Raw genomic sequence first — 12,390 nt, forward strand, 5'->3', positions numbered from 1 at the left:
GACGTGTAATCAGTAGCGTGTGTATGCTCATAAATAGGAAAAGAGAATTATTTTTAATTAATTAGGAAAATAATCTTTCACCTGTAATTTCAGACTTCTCTAGCGTCGCCCACTCTCCGACTGTTTTGTGATTGGGACTCCCTCTAGGAAAAGCTGCGGGCCCTGTTTTGTGTTTCGAGCGGGAGAGCAGACACTCAGCTCAAATAGAGGCCGTTCTCTCGTCTTTCGGGGTGTGTATTCTATGGCCAAAAGGTAAGATGGCCAAGGCAGAGATCTGAGCGTGATGTCTGGCCCCGCGGTGGGGCCGAGGAGGCCCAAGTTGGGACCGCTCCGGAGCTGCCCCGGTGCTCCCCAGCTGGGGGAGGGCGCGCGGCAGCCGCCTGCCAGCCGCACAGGCTGCTCTCCAAAGGAGTCGGGCTTTTTCAGCGTTTCCATTTCCTTGTAGCCTCATCTCCCTTATCTAACAAGTTCACGCTCCAGGAGAAAAGAAGAGGGTGAGAAAAAAAAAGAAAAAGAAAAAGAAAACCTCTTCACCGCGGTGATTCATAGTTCATAGGCTCCGGAGCCAAACTTGCCGACCCAGCTTTTTTCTCGAACGTTACTTTTCTCTCCTGCATGCCTTAGAACAAACCCAGAAGGAAGATACTAAAATTGCTGAACAAGAATCTAGGACTGTTTTAAAAATAAAAATGACCCCCCACAGACACCTTTGATGTTGTTGATTCTGACACAGAGGAGTCGAGTTGTTTTGTTTACACATGATAACGGTAACTTGCTCCTGATGCCGCTCTACGCGTAGCTTAGTCTGTCCTCTCCTCTCCTCCCCGCAGGCGACTCCTTCCAAAGGGCGGGAGGGAAATACGGGTATTACTGTTCTCCCCCACTGGGTTCAATACCCCTTACATGTAACTGAATATTCGAATTAACGTCACCTGCATGCACCCCAGTCTTTTAACGCTGAGATGTGCTTTATAGCAATACAGGGTCGATACCTTTAAGTGTTTTCTGTATCCCCGCGTTTACCGTGGCAGATGACCTCTTAGCTCAAAATTGATTTGGTATATATCCGGCCTAATGTGCCAAAAAACGAGATACCTAGGTTGAAAAGGCAACTTTAAGGGGGGACATCTAGAGAGACGACGCCTAGAATCAAGGCCTCTGGCTCGATTGCATTCGGCAAGCGTCTGCAACAAAGGAGCGCAGGGCAAGCTCGCGGGTAGGCGCAGGGAGCAGCGGCGGGCAGACCTCGGAGCCCCAGCTCCGCGAAGCTCCTCGAAGGGAACCCTCGAAGTTACAGCCTCAAGAGGAAAGGCAGGGGAGGGAGAAGAGCTGGACCTTTTGAGAAACGCTGCTCCAACAGATTTTCCATGGCCTGGTGTTGGAGAAAGGGCGCGGGGGAGGAGCGAGGGTTGGGGTAGGAAGACCTACTGGAACCGACACGGGAGATTGAGGGCCAGGTGGGTGTAAGATGCGCACGAAGTAAAAACTTGCCTATTGGTTTGTCCACGCAGGCTTTTTGAAAGAAAGCAGATAGATCTTTTTAGTACATATTACTTTCCCCATGCGAAGGGAGACTTTGGGGTGAAGGGTTCTCTGCGTGCTTTCTGGCTTGCTTACTCCACTCATGAAGTTTTCTCTCCTCTCATTCTTTCAGACCTTCAGTGGGTGCAAGCATTTCCTGTAAGATACTTATTAATCTCATAAACGGACCTGGCAATGTTCAGTGTTTTCAGTGTACATGTAACTATTGAGCGGTGACTAGTTCAAAGGTGATCGGCTAAAAATTGCGAGGGAGTCACACCTTTCCATCTTTTCTCACACAACTGGAATTTGGGGGACCATTTGGAGGTGTGCTTCAAAAGAGAAGTCTTGGTTCACCACCCCACCCCACCCCCACCCCCACCCACACACACACCTTCTCAAAAAGGTCCTGCAACACTTCCGGAAGAAGATTGAGGCTTCTACTAGAAATCACATTGAAGCTCCAACTAATTAAGAACAGTGATGGGTTAGGAGCTCCAACTCTTAGCCCAGCATTTTTAGCCCTGTAAGTTTTTCTTTCCGCTTGATATATATTTATAAAGTTATTTTCTTTTTTCCTCTTTTTGGTACCCCACTGATGGAAAATCCAAGTTAGTATTGTTTTGTGGAATGGCTTTTGCCAAGTCTCACTTTCTCCCGTATGGGATAGAGCTGGGGGTTAAAACTAAGAACCTGAGCTCTAGCCTCCTTCATTCTAGTTCACCAACACCCCTTCAACTCTTTGTTTTGTTTTGTTGTGCTCTGTTGTGGTTGTTTGTGGAGCTTCCCTTATCTCCTTTGAAAGACTGACTACACCATTTCCTTGGGCAAGTAGAGGAAAAATAGGAATTGGCCTCTCAGGGGCACTTCCCCAGGCTGTGAGGGACCATTTCTCACAACTGAATCAGGTCTAAAAACAGAGCAGGTCTGCCCTCACACTATCAGGGACTCAGGTCCTTCAGCAAATCACTCACCCTCTGGAGGGCAATGGCAAATAACGCGAAACAAGTAAAAGGGTGGTGGGCATTATGTTTAAAATGTTTACAAGACATGTAGAGAGTATTCGACTGAGAAGTTTTTCCAGAGACTAAAGTCCCTTGGCTCTCTGTTGATATTTTATCATGGATCTTTCCACACCTGGCTCTCCCCCTTGGGTAATGTCGGGACAAAGCTTCTCCCATGCACATTTTGCTGAAGATCACGGGACTTTTCTTTTGGCTGCGTATGTACTTGGCTTCAGAAAGCCTGGAACACCTGGCAGCATCACAGAGACTTGCCTGGAGAGTCCCAGAGGTCTCTGTCAAGGCCTTATCCTCATCCTTGTCCTCTTCCTCTTCCTGCTCCTCTTCTTCGCCTTGGACTTTCTCGCTTTTGAAGTGGCTCCCTAGCTTATACAAGCTAAACATTTCCACTCTCATAGACGAGGCTCTCCCATAGATTTTTTTACTCGAGGTTCTCAAGCAAAATTGCCGGTGCCACAATGTTATGATGGAAGGATGCTGAAATGACAGGCCTAGTAGACGCTTGTCTTAATCATCGGCTTCTTAATTTAGTTTTAGTGGTGTGTGTGTGTGTGTGTGTGTGTACACACACGCACGAATGTGCGCGCCCTCGGGGACGTTGAGGGTGCGCGTGCGCGCGCTGAGAGCAGCCGCTGACAACCTGCAGCTCCCTAATGAGTGACGAGGCAGGGCTGCTGCAGAAAAGTAACACTTCCCTGGTGTGAAGACCTCTTACTGAGAAGTTTAGTTCACTACTGTTCTTGCAAACCTAATCGTATAACCTGTAACCAAAACCCACAGAACAAGGATACAACACGCTAAAGAGTAACTTCTAATCACTAAATGTTAGCACCATTACCTGCTGTTAGGAAGATATTATAGACGAGTTGGCTCCAGCCGGGGCAGACCTCACCTGCCACAGGATCTCTGGAAATACCTGGATGCCTCCATATGGGATCTCCTCACTCCCAAACGTCACAAGGTCAGAAATTCTCTGTGCATCTGCAGGAAGAGAACTTTAGCTAGAGCTTGGCGCTGGGTGCCACTCCAAGGACACCCTGTCCAGGGAATGGAGAGCAGAGTGGATTTTAGGTAAATGGGGCCCACCTTCATTTAACCAGCAGCTAGCAAGAAGAAGAGGAGAATCACTGAACAAAAATGGGAGAGATGCCCTAAAGAAGACTTAAATAACATTGCCAAATGGAAAAATGAAATGTTCTGCTCCCTACTTAGATGAAGAATGCTGTGGAGCCTTGGTTATTAATTAAAACTCCAGAAGGAATAATCTAATTCATTTCCTAAGCAATTCTTCCATTGGAACTGCTCACTCTTTAAAGGGCCTGACCTCTTTGGGGGAGCTGGGGACTGCAGACAGAGCAAGAGAGAAGTTTACTGTGATATATACCAGAAAATTACATTTACTTTGACTTCTGCTTTTACTCATTAATAGTACACATTTGTAGATGTCTGTGTAAGAGATCAAGGTTACATCCGTCATGAGAAAAAAATTAGAATGATAGAGAATTTGCTTCAGGTCTGAGACAACTGGATTCCCTCTGTCTTCTGAAGGTAATCACAGTGACTGAGTGGGGCTGAAGACTGGGCTTCAAGTGCTTAGGGAAGAGGCCCGAGGTGGACAGAGGCAGGCCTTCAAATCCAATTTGCACCCAAATTGGCCGGTAAGATATACAAAGCGCCATCCAGAGACTTTCAACTTGCACAATACTCTGTCCAGGGCCCCCCTCCCCCTCCATTTCAGCTAGTAGCAGTTCTTTTAAAAAGCTATTGCTGAGACAAACACGGGGCGCTGAGTAAACAGTGCATGTTTTGTTGAACAAGCTATATATATATATATATATATATATATATATATATATCACCGTCTCGACATAGAGTGCAATTGAAATTATTAAAAGGAATTAAAACTCACTTCTTGCCAGATTACAAAAAACTTTTGTCATTAGGAAGAATAGATTTTTAAATATTACATTAAACTATATACTATTTATGTCTATAATATCCTATTTTGAGAGACTTGCATTCATGCAATCCTTAAACTATATAACATAGTCTTAATTTGAATGAAAAACATTTTCCCAGTCAATATGAGCTCCTAGCATATAAAATCAGATTATTACAGTGCTCATTAGCGAACTCCAGTTTTTGCTATTTGAAAGTAAACAGAAGAAAAACTTATTTCCACCTGCTAAAATTTTATACAAGATTACAAAACAATGCACGCTCAGCTTTGACCTAAGAAACACCTTAAAACATTAAAAATTCATCAGTCAAAGCTGGTGTATTGAAGGAAAGCTCCTCCAGTTTGCTGCTGAGCTTGGATTTGAATAAAATGTCCAATGTTAACAAACAATACCCACGTTTGGCACTTTGTGTATTAAATTGATCAAACAGATTTTAGGAGGCACAATGCACAATTTGTACAGACCTGATTGAGTTAATATAATATCAGCAAATTTTACATCGAAATGATTCTGTTTCTTTTCTTTGTGTTTAAAACCAGCACAGATTACAAATTTTAATGATCTGAAAATGTTTGGTATACAAAATCATGCTTATTTCAGTATTAGCAAAAACACAAGAAATTTTTCAACACAAACACCCAGCTGTGTCTATTTTAAAAGCAGTTCAATGACAGCTTGCACTTATGAGCATGCAATCAGCTAATTTCGTTTTTTTTTTCTTCTGTGTTAATCAACACTTTCCTTCCTGCATATCAGAGTACAAATAGTATAGTTACTCCACATCAGTAAATGTTTACGTAACCTGTCCTTTCCCAAGAATCCGGTTACACCGAATCATTTCACGCTAGACCGACTACGAAAACGTACCGGGCCGTCCACCTCAGAGGGAGCCCTGTGTGCCATTATAAGTGGTGGTGAGAAGGGGGGCTGTAGGGGGAGAAATTGGGAGGAGTAGGTGGAGGAATGGAGAGACAGAGGAATGGAGGGTGGGGGGAAGAGGTGGGGGGAGCTAAGGGAGAAGGAGGGAGGAGGGAGGAAGGAGAGTTGAGGAAAAGTAGGAAGAACGGGCCTGAGGAGGGGAGAAGAGTGGGAGGAGGAAAAGTGAGTAGGAAGGGGAAGGCCCACAGATCTCTCCAGCCGGTAGGCAAAGCCCATTAGCTCACCCGGCCCTGCGAGAAATCCAGAGCTTGGAAATCAATGTTTGGGGCCATGTCACTATCAACACCGATTGCTGGAACCCTTGAATTTTTCCACATGTAAATAGTTTGTTTTCAAATGAGAAGATATGTAGACATAGGAAAAGATACATACATACAGTGGAAGGACATTTGAGGTTAGTCCAATATTCAAAGCTCCTTTGTGGCATTCCTGAAAGATGCATATTTAAAATTCACTAGCTATTTGTAATTATCTATTATTCTCTCTAGTTTCCTCCCCCCACCCCCCGCCCCAACCTTTTCTCTCTCTCTCTCTCTCTCTTTCTTAAGACTGGGGGTGGGGAAGATGGAATAACCCTCTATTATCCTGAGTATTCATCAGTCGCATTCTTTATGTTACAATTTAACTTTAGCATCAAGCATAAGCGCCAATTTTCCTTCCTTCGTTTTCTTAAATACAAATCTGCCCGATATCTTAATGAGAGTTTATCAAAATGAAGAAATGCTTACATTTTATAATTATTTACCTTCTAGAGGAAGGAAAAGGTGCTTTTCATTTATGCTTCTCCTCCACCTCCCTCTGGGGCTACATCCTCCGTAAAATGTGGTATGTTTCGTGCCCATGTGGGATGAAACAGCCTTTGATCAATGTGCTCCCCACTAAATTCCAATCCCTGGGAAATGCTGGGCCTTAGCCCTGCCCCTGGCCACGGGATCCTTTTAAAGCCCCCGATTCGCAATTTCCCCATTCACTTCAACGTTCAACCGAACCTTCCCAGTTCCAAAGCCCAAGAAGCTGGGGCTGTGGGATCCACGTTCCCAAGGCTCCCCGGTGCTTTCCAACAGCACTCAGGGTGGGCAAGAGATGGCTTCAGTATACTGTTATTTCAGGAACGAGGCCCGCACAAAATAAAAGCATTTGAGAAACGGAAAGAAAAAAAGAGGGAGTGAAAATAGGAAGGCTTAAAAAAAAAAAAAAAAAAAAAAACCGGAAAGAAATAGACGCCCACCCTTATTTTCCCTCCAATGTCAACAAGCAAAACGAAAATATTTCCAGGGTGATCGCTCGCAGCTACCCGCTTCCAATTCGGATTAGAAGCTGAGGCTGGAGCGGCGAGGAGAAAACGACATCGAGTTACCCCAAGCGTGAGCGACGGTCTGGAGCAGGAGAGAAGGAAAAGGAAGAGACACACGTATATAGCATGTGTTACCTGATTTATTTCGAGATTGTTTGGTACTGTTTTCTCTCTGGGCACCTCTCATTTCGGAAGGCCATCAGAGGCGCCCACTACTGAGCGGCCCCGGCCCGCCGCAGCTGCACCCGGAGCCCCAGGCCCGGCTTCCCCGCGGCGCCGGAGCCCGGAGCTCGCCGCCGCCCAGGCCTCGGGAATCGAGTAAGTAACCCCTGTTTGGCCCCGCGCTCCTCTGCCCACTTCCTCCTCCTCATCTGATCGCTCCCAAAGCTCTCCCACACCCTTCTCCCCGAAGTAAAGGACACCCCCCGCACACACGCCAGCGGTGGGCCTTCTCTCCCCCCTTATCCAAAGCTGCGCTAGACTATTACCTACAAAGGGCACAATTTTCCTACTGGCTCAGAAATGCCAGACATGGGCCTGCAGGGCCGACTAGGAAAAGTAGTGCCTCGCCTCTACCTCCTCCATTTCCTGCCCTCTCGCATCCTCTCCCTGCACTCCCACTCTTCCCCCTACCACCACCACCACCCCCGCTTTCAAAAATAAAATTGGATACAAACTTTAATCACTAAGGACAAATATTGACGCTCAAACGAAAATGACCCAGTACAATGAGGAGGAAGCCGGAAATGTGAGCTATTGGCCCTAGGAGAGGAATTTCGGTGGAGCGGAGCCGGCTGGGTGGAGGGGGTGGCGGGGGCGCAGGGAAGGGCTGCGGCACCGCGTGCTCCCGCCGGCGTATCCCTACGCGGCTCCGCGCGGCCGCGGGGTCCGAGGCCCGCGGAGAGGGGGAGGCGAGCGCCCGAGGGGGCGGCAGCCGGAGGGCGGGGCGGGGGTGGGTGGGCCCGGCCCCTCCGATTGGTCGACGGCGAGAGAGACGCTCCCGCACGCCGCCGGCTCTGATTGGCCCAGCGGTAGGAAAGGTTAAACCAAAAATTTTTTTACAGCCCTAGTGTGCGCCTGTAGCTCGGAAAATTAATTGTGGCTATAGCCGCCTCGATCGCTGTCTCCCCAGCCTCGCCGCGGCCGCTCCGGGACGCGCCCGCCCGCCGCCCGGCTCTCCCCCCCTTTGGGCTGCTGCTGCTGCTGCTGTGACTGCTGCTGCGAGAGGAGGAGGAGGAGGAGGAAGCAGCGGGGGGGGGGGCGGGGGGGGGGGGGGGAGACCAAGAAGTACAGTTGGGAGCGAGGGAGCTTCACCCCCGGGGCGGTGGTTGTTTCTTTTTTCTTTCTTTCTTTTTTTCTTTTCCTTTTTTTTTTTTTTTTTCTAATTCCTGAGGGGTGGTTGCTGCTTTTGCTACATGACTTGCCAGCGCCCGAGCCTGCGGTCCAACTGCGCTGCTGCCGGAGCGCTCAGTGCCGCCGCTGCCGCCCGCGCCCCCCGCGCCCCGTTCGGCACCCACCGGTCGCCGCCGCCCGCCGCGCCGCTGTCCCGCTCCCGCGCCGCCGCCGCCGTTTCCCCCCGACGACTGGGTGATGCTGGACATGGGAGATAGGAAAGAGGTGAAAATGATCCCCAAGTCCTCGTTCAGCATCAACAGCCTGGTGCCCGAGGCGGTCCAGAACGACAACCACCACGCAAGCCACGGCCACCACAACAGCCACCACCCCCAGCACCACCACCACCACCACCACCATCACCACCACCCGCCGCCGCCCGCCCCGCAACCGCCGCCGCCGCCGCAGCAGCAGCAGCCGCCGCCGCCGCCGCCCCCGGCACCGCAGCCCCCCCAGACGCGGGGCGCCCCGGCCGCCGACGACGACAAGGGCCCCCAGCAGCTGCTGCTCCCGCCGCCGCCACCGCCACCACCGGCCGCCGCCCTGGACGGGGCCAAAGCGGACGGGCTGGGCGGCAAGGGCGAGCCAGGCGGCGGGCCCGGGGAGCTGGCGCCCGTCGGGCCGGACGAGAAGGAGAAGGGCGCCGGCGCTGGGGGGGAGGAGAAGAAGGGGGCGGGCGAGGGCGGCAAGGACGGGGAGGGGGGCAAGGAGGGCGAGAAGAAGAACGGCAAGTACGAGAAGCCGCCGTTCAGCTACAACGCTCTCATCATGATGGCCATCCGGCAGAGCCCCGAGAAGCGGCTCACGCTCAATGGCATCTACGAGTTCATCATGAAGAACTTCCCCTACTACCGCGAGAACAAACAGGGCTGGCAGAACTCCATCCGCCACAATCTGTCCCTCAACAAGTGCTTCGTGAAGGTGCCGCGCCACTACGACGACCCGGGCAAGGGCAACTACTGGATGCTGGACCCGTCGAGCGACGACGTGTTCATCGGTGGCACCACGGGCAAGCTGCGGCGCCGCTCCACCACCTCGCGGGCCAAGCTGGCCTTCAAGCGCGGGGCGCGCCTCACCTCCACCGGCCTCACCTTCATGGACCGCGCCGGCTCCCTCTACTGGCCCATGTCGCCCTTCCTGTCCCTGCACCACCCCCGCGCCAGCAGCACTTTGAGTTACAACGGCACCACGTCGGCCTACCCCAGCCACCCCATGCCCTACAGCTCCGTGTTGACTCAGAACTCGCTGGGCAACAACCACTCCTTCTCCACGGCCAACGGCCTGAGCGTGGACCGGCTGGTCAACGGGGAGATCCCGTACGCCACGCACCACCTCACGGCCGCAGCACTCGCCGCCTCGGTGCCCTGCGGCCTGTCGGTGCCCTGCTCCGGGACCTACTCCCTCAACCCCTGCTCCGTCAACCTGCTTGCGGGCCAGACCAGTTACTTTTTCCCCCACGTCCCGCACCCGTCAATGACTTCGCAGAGCAGCACGTCCATGAGCGCCAGGGCCGCGTCCTCCTCCACGTCTCCGCAGGCCCCCTCGACCCTGCCCTGTGAGTCTTTAAGACCCTCTTTGCCAAGTTTTACGACGGGACTGTCCGGGGGACTGTCTGATTATTTCACACATCAAAATCAGGGGTCTTCTTCCAACCCTTTAATACATTAACATCCCTGGGACCAGACTGTAAGTGAACGTTTTACACACATTTGCATTGTAAATGATAATTAAAAAAATAAGTCCAGGTATTTTTTATTAAGCCCCCCCTCCCATTTCTGTACGTTTGTTCAGTCTCTAGGGTTGTTTATTATTCTAACAAGGTGTGGAGTGTCAGCGAGGTGCAATGTGGGGAGAATACATTGTAGAATATAAGGTTTGGAAGTCAAAATTATAGTAGAATGTGTATCTAAATAGTGACTGCTTTGCCATTTCATTCAAACCTGACAAGTCTATCTCTAAGAGCCGCCAGATTTCCATGTGTGCAGTATTATAAGTTATCATGGAACTATATGGTGGACGCAGACCTTGAGAACAACCTAAATTATGGGGAGAGTTTTAAAATGTTAAACTGTAATTTGTATTTAAAAAGCATTCGTAGTAAAGGTGCCCAAGAAATTATTTTGGCCATTTATTGTTTTGTCCTTTTCTTTAAAGAACTGTTTTTTTTTTCTTTTGTTTACTTTTAGACCAAAGATTGGGTTCTAGAAAATGCACTTGGTATACTAAGTATTAAAACAAACAAAAAAGAAAGTTGTTTCAGTTGGCAACACTGCCCATTCAATTGAATCAGAAGGGGACAAAATTAACGATTGCCTTCAGTTTGTGTTGTGTATATTTTGATGTATGTGGTCACTAACAGGTCACTTTTATTTTTTCTAAATGTAGTGAAATGTTAATACCTATTGTACTTATAGGTAAACCTTGCAAATATGTAACCTGTGTTGCGCAAATGCCGCATAAATTTGAGTGATTGTTAATGTTGTCTTAAAATTTCTTGATTGTGATACTGTGGTCATATGCCCGTGTTTGTCACTTACAAAAATGTTTACTATGAACACACAGAAATAAAAAATAGGCTAAATTCATATATATCTTGATACTTTTGTCTCTTTTATTAAGTAGAGCTAATTTTTTAAAGACCAATCAAGTCATAGGGAACTCAAAGGCTTTTTCAGCCAAACTAAAATTTAAACTGCTCCTTTAATTTGAACTGACTCTAAAAATGAAAATAGTATTTTTCCCTTTGTGAACAAATTTTACAAGGAGCAGCCTATTTAATAAACCCTAGCTTTAAACAAAGTATAGGCTTTTCAGCTGATACCTGTAAGTTTCTGTGGATATACAACAAAAAGAGATATAATTTAATTTTCTGTGCATAGCTTTTTACCCTCTGTTTATTTCCAAATCCGTTAATAGAATGCCTTTTATATATTTTGTTTCAGGTATATTGTTAATAGAGCTTGGCAAATTATAAATAAATATATGTATATGGTTAGATAGAAGTGAATATAATGCACACATATGTAATATATATAGACACACAGAGCCCTTCAGTTCAGGTACAATTTGCGCTATGAATGCTGCAAAATTTTTGTTTCAATATTTGTATTTATACTTTCTAAGTCAGCATTTATTTTTGTGGCTGTTTACCCACAATGAAAGAGTTCTAATAAAGATGTGCTGAAGTTGCAATATAGATTTTGCTGAAGTGATCACCTGTTGTAATGATTTGCAGATCAATGTTTATATTTTATTTTAAAATTATAACAATTTAGAATTCTAGATATTCAGAAGTAAAATGCCTCTTTCCTTTTTTTAATTTTTACAGTGTAGAGGTATTTATTTGATTCCCTTTTAAATGTCTGTGTAATTCAATCTAGAGATTTGTTCCTTTTGCTTACAATCATAATTTTGTTTTAACTTTCCATATGCATATGTATGCATATACTGTATATGTGTATATATGTGAGACAAAATGAAAACATTTTTTGAGTTGTTTCAGGCAGCCCAATCGCTATAATTGCAGAATATAATTAGAAAACCCTAGTAAAAGGTTTAGTAACTAATTGGATCCTGTGGTGAATCTGTGGAAGACAAGTTGTTCATTTGTTACAATTGTATAGTCTGAAATGTGTTCTGCAGTATTGGAATAAGCTGGTTACTTCTTACAATGGGCCCAGTGAAAAATAATCTGGCCCTAAGATGTTATCAGCAAACACTTAGAGAGTTGCTCAGGGGGAGGAAAAAAAATCCTAAGGGAGAAGCAAGCTTACTGGAATAGATTTGAAATTGAAATGCTGAATACTTAATATTGGAAAAATAGAAGAGGGTGGATTGTGGAGTGGAGAGAGGGAAAGAGGATCTTTATGGTGAAAAAATAATTACCACCAAAAAGAATACATGAGAGAGAGAGAGATAAGGCGAGTGATAGAGAGAGGCCTAAGAAAGATGTATAAGGGCCAGGAAAATTAAAAGAGCTGGAACCAAATATACACAAATGGGGAATGGACAAAAATAGACCAAGACAGCTAGTTTAATTATCTCCTTTAAGCAATTAGACATGATTTTATTTTCTTAGTATAAAAACAGTTTCACCAGAGGTCCAAGTTTTCTTGAAATTTAAGTTATTCAGAATGAAGCATAAAAACATTTCACAAAAAATTATTGTGTTAAAAGCCAAATTTATGGCTGATATTAAAAATAGTAATAAAGTCCAAGTGAATGGTTTTAGGCAAAGGAAATCCCCATTACACATTTTGAA

General features: G+C 47.0%; 1 protein-coding gene across 1 annotated transcript; it reads left to right on the forward strand.

Annotated features, from left to right (window-relative positions):
* The first annotated feature begins 8,024 nt into the window (after window positions 1-8,024).
* Window positions 8,025-11,325, forward strand: FOXG1 (forkhead box G1). The gene has a single exon (XM_025392293.1). The coding sequence runs from the start codon at window positions 8,328-8,330 to the stop codon at window positions 9,795-9,797; it is 1,470 nt and encodes a 489-aa protein (XP_025248078.1). The 5' UTR covers window positions 8,025-8,327; the 3' UTR covers window positions 9,798-11,325.
* The last annotated feature ends 1,065 nt before the right edge of the window (window positions 11,326-12,390 follow it).

The sequence above is a fragment of the Theropithecus gelada genome, chromosome 7b (assembly GCF_003255815.1).
Source record: "Theropithecus gelada isolate Dixy chromosome 7b, Tgel_1.0, whole genome shotgun sequence".
NCBI classification, from domain to species: Eukaryota; Metazoa; Chordata; class Mammalia; order Primates; family Cercopithecidae; genus Theropithecus; species Theropithecus gelada.

Bases quoted from the DNA above. Each gene is read 5' to 3' on its own strand.
- FOXG1 (XM_025392293.1), top strand. From the start codon at position 8,328: ATGCTGGACATGGGAGATAGGAAAGAGGTGAAAATGATCCCCAAGTCC.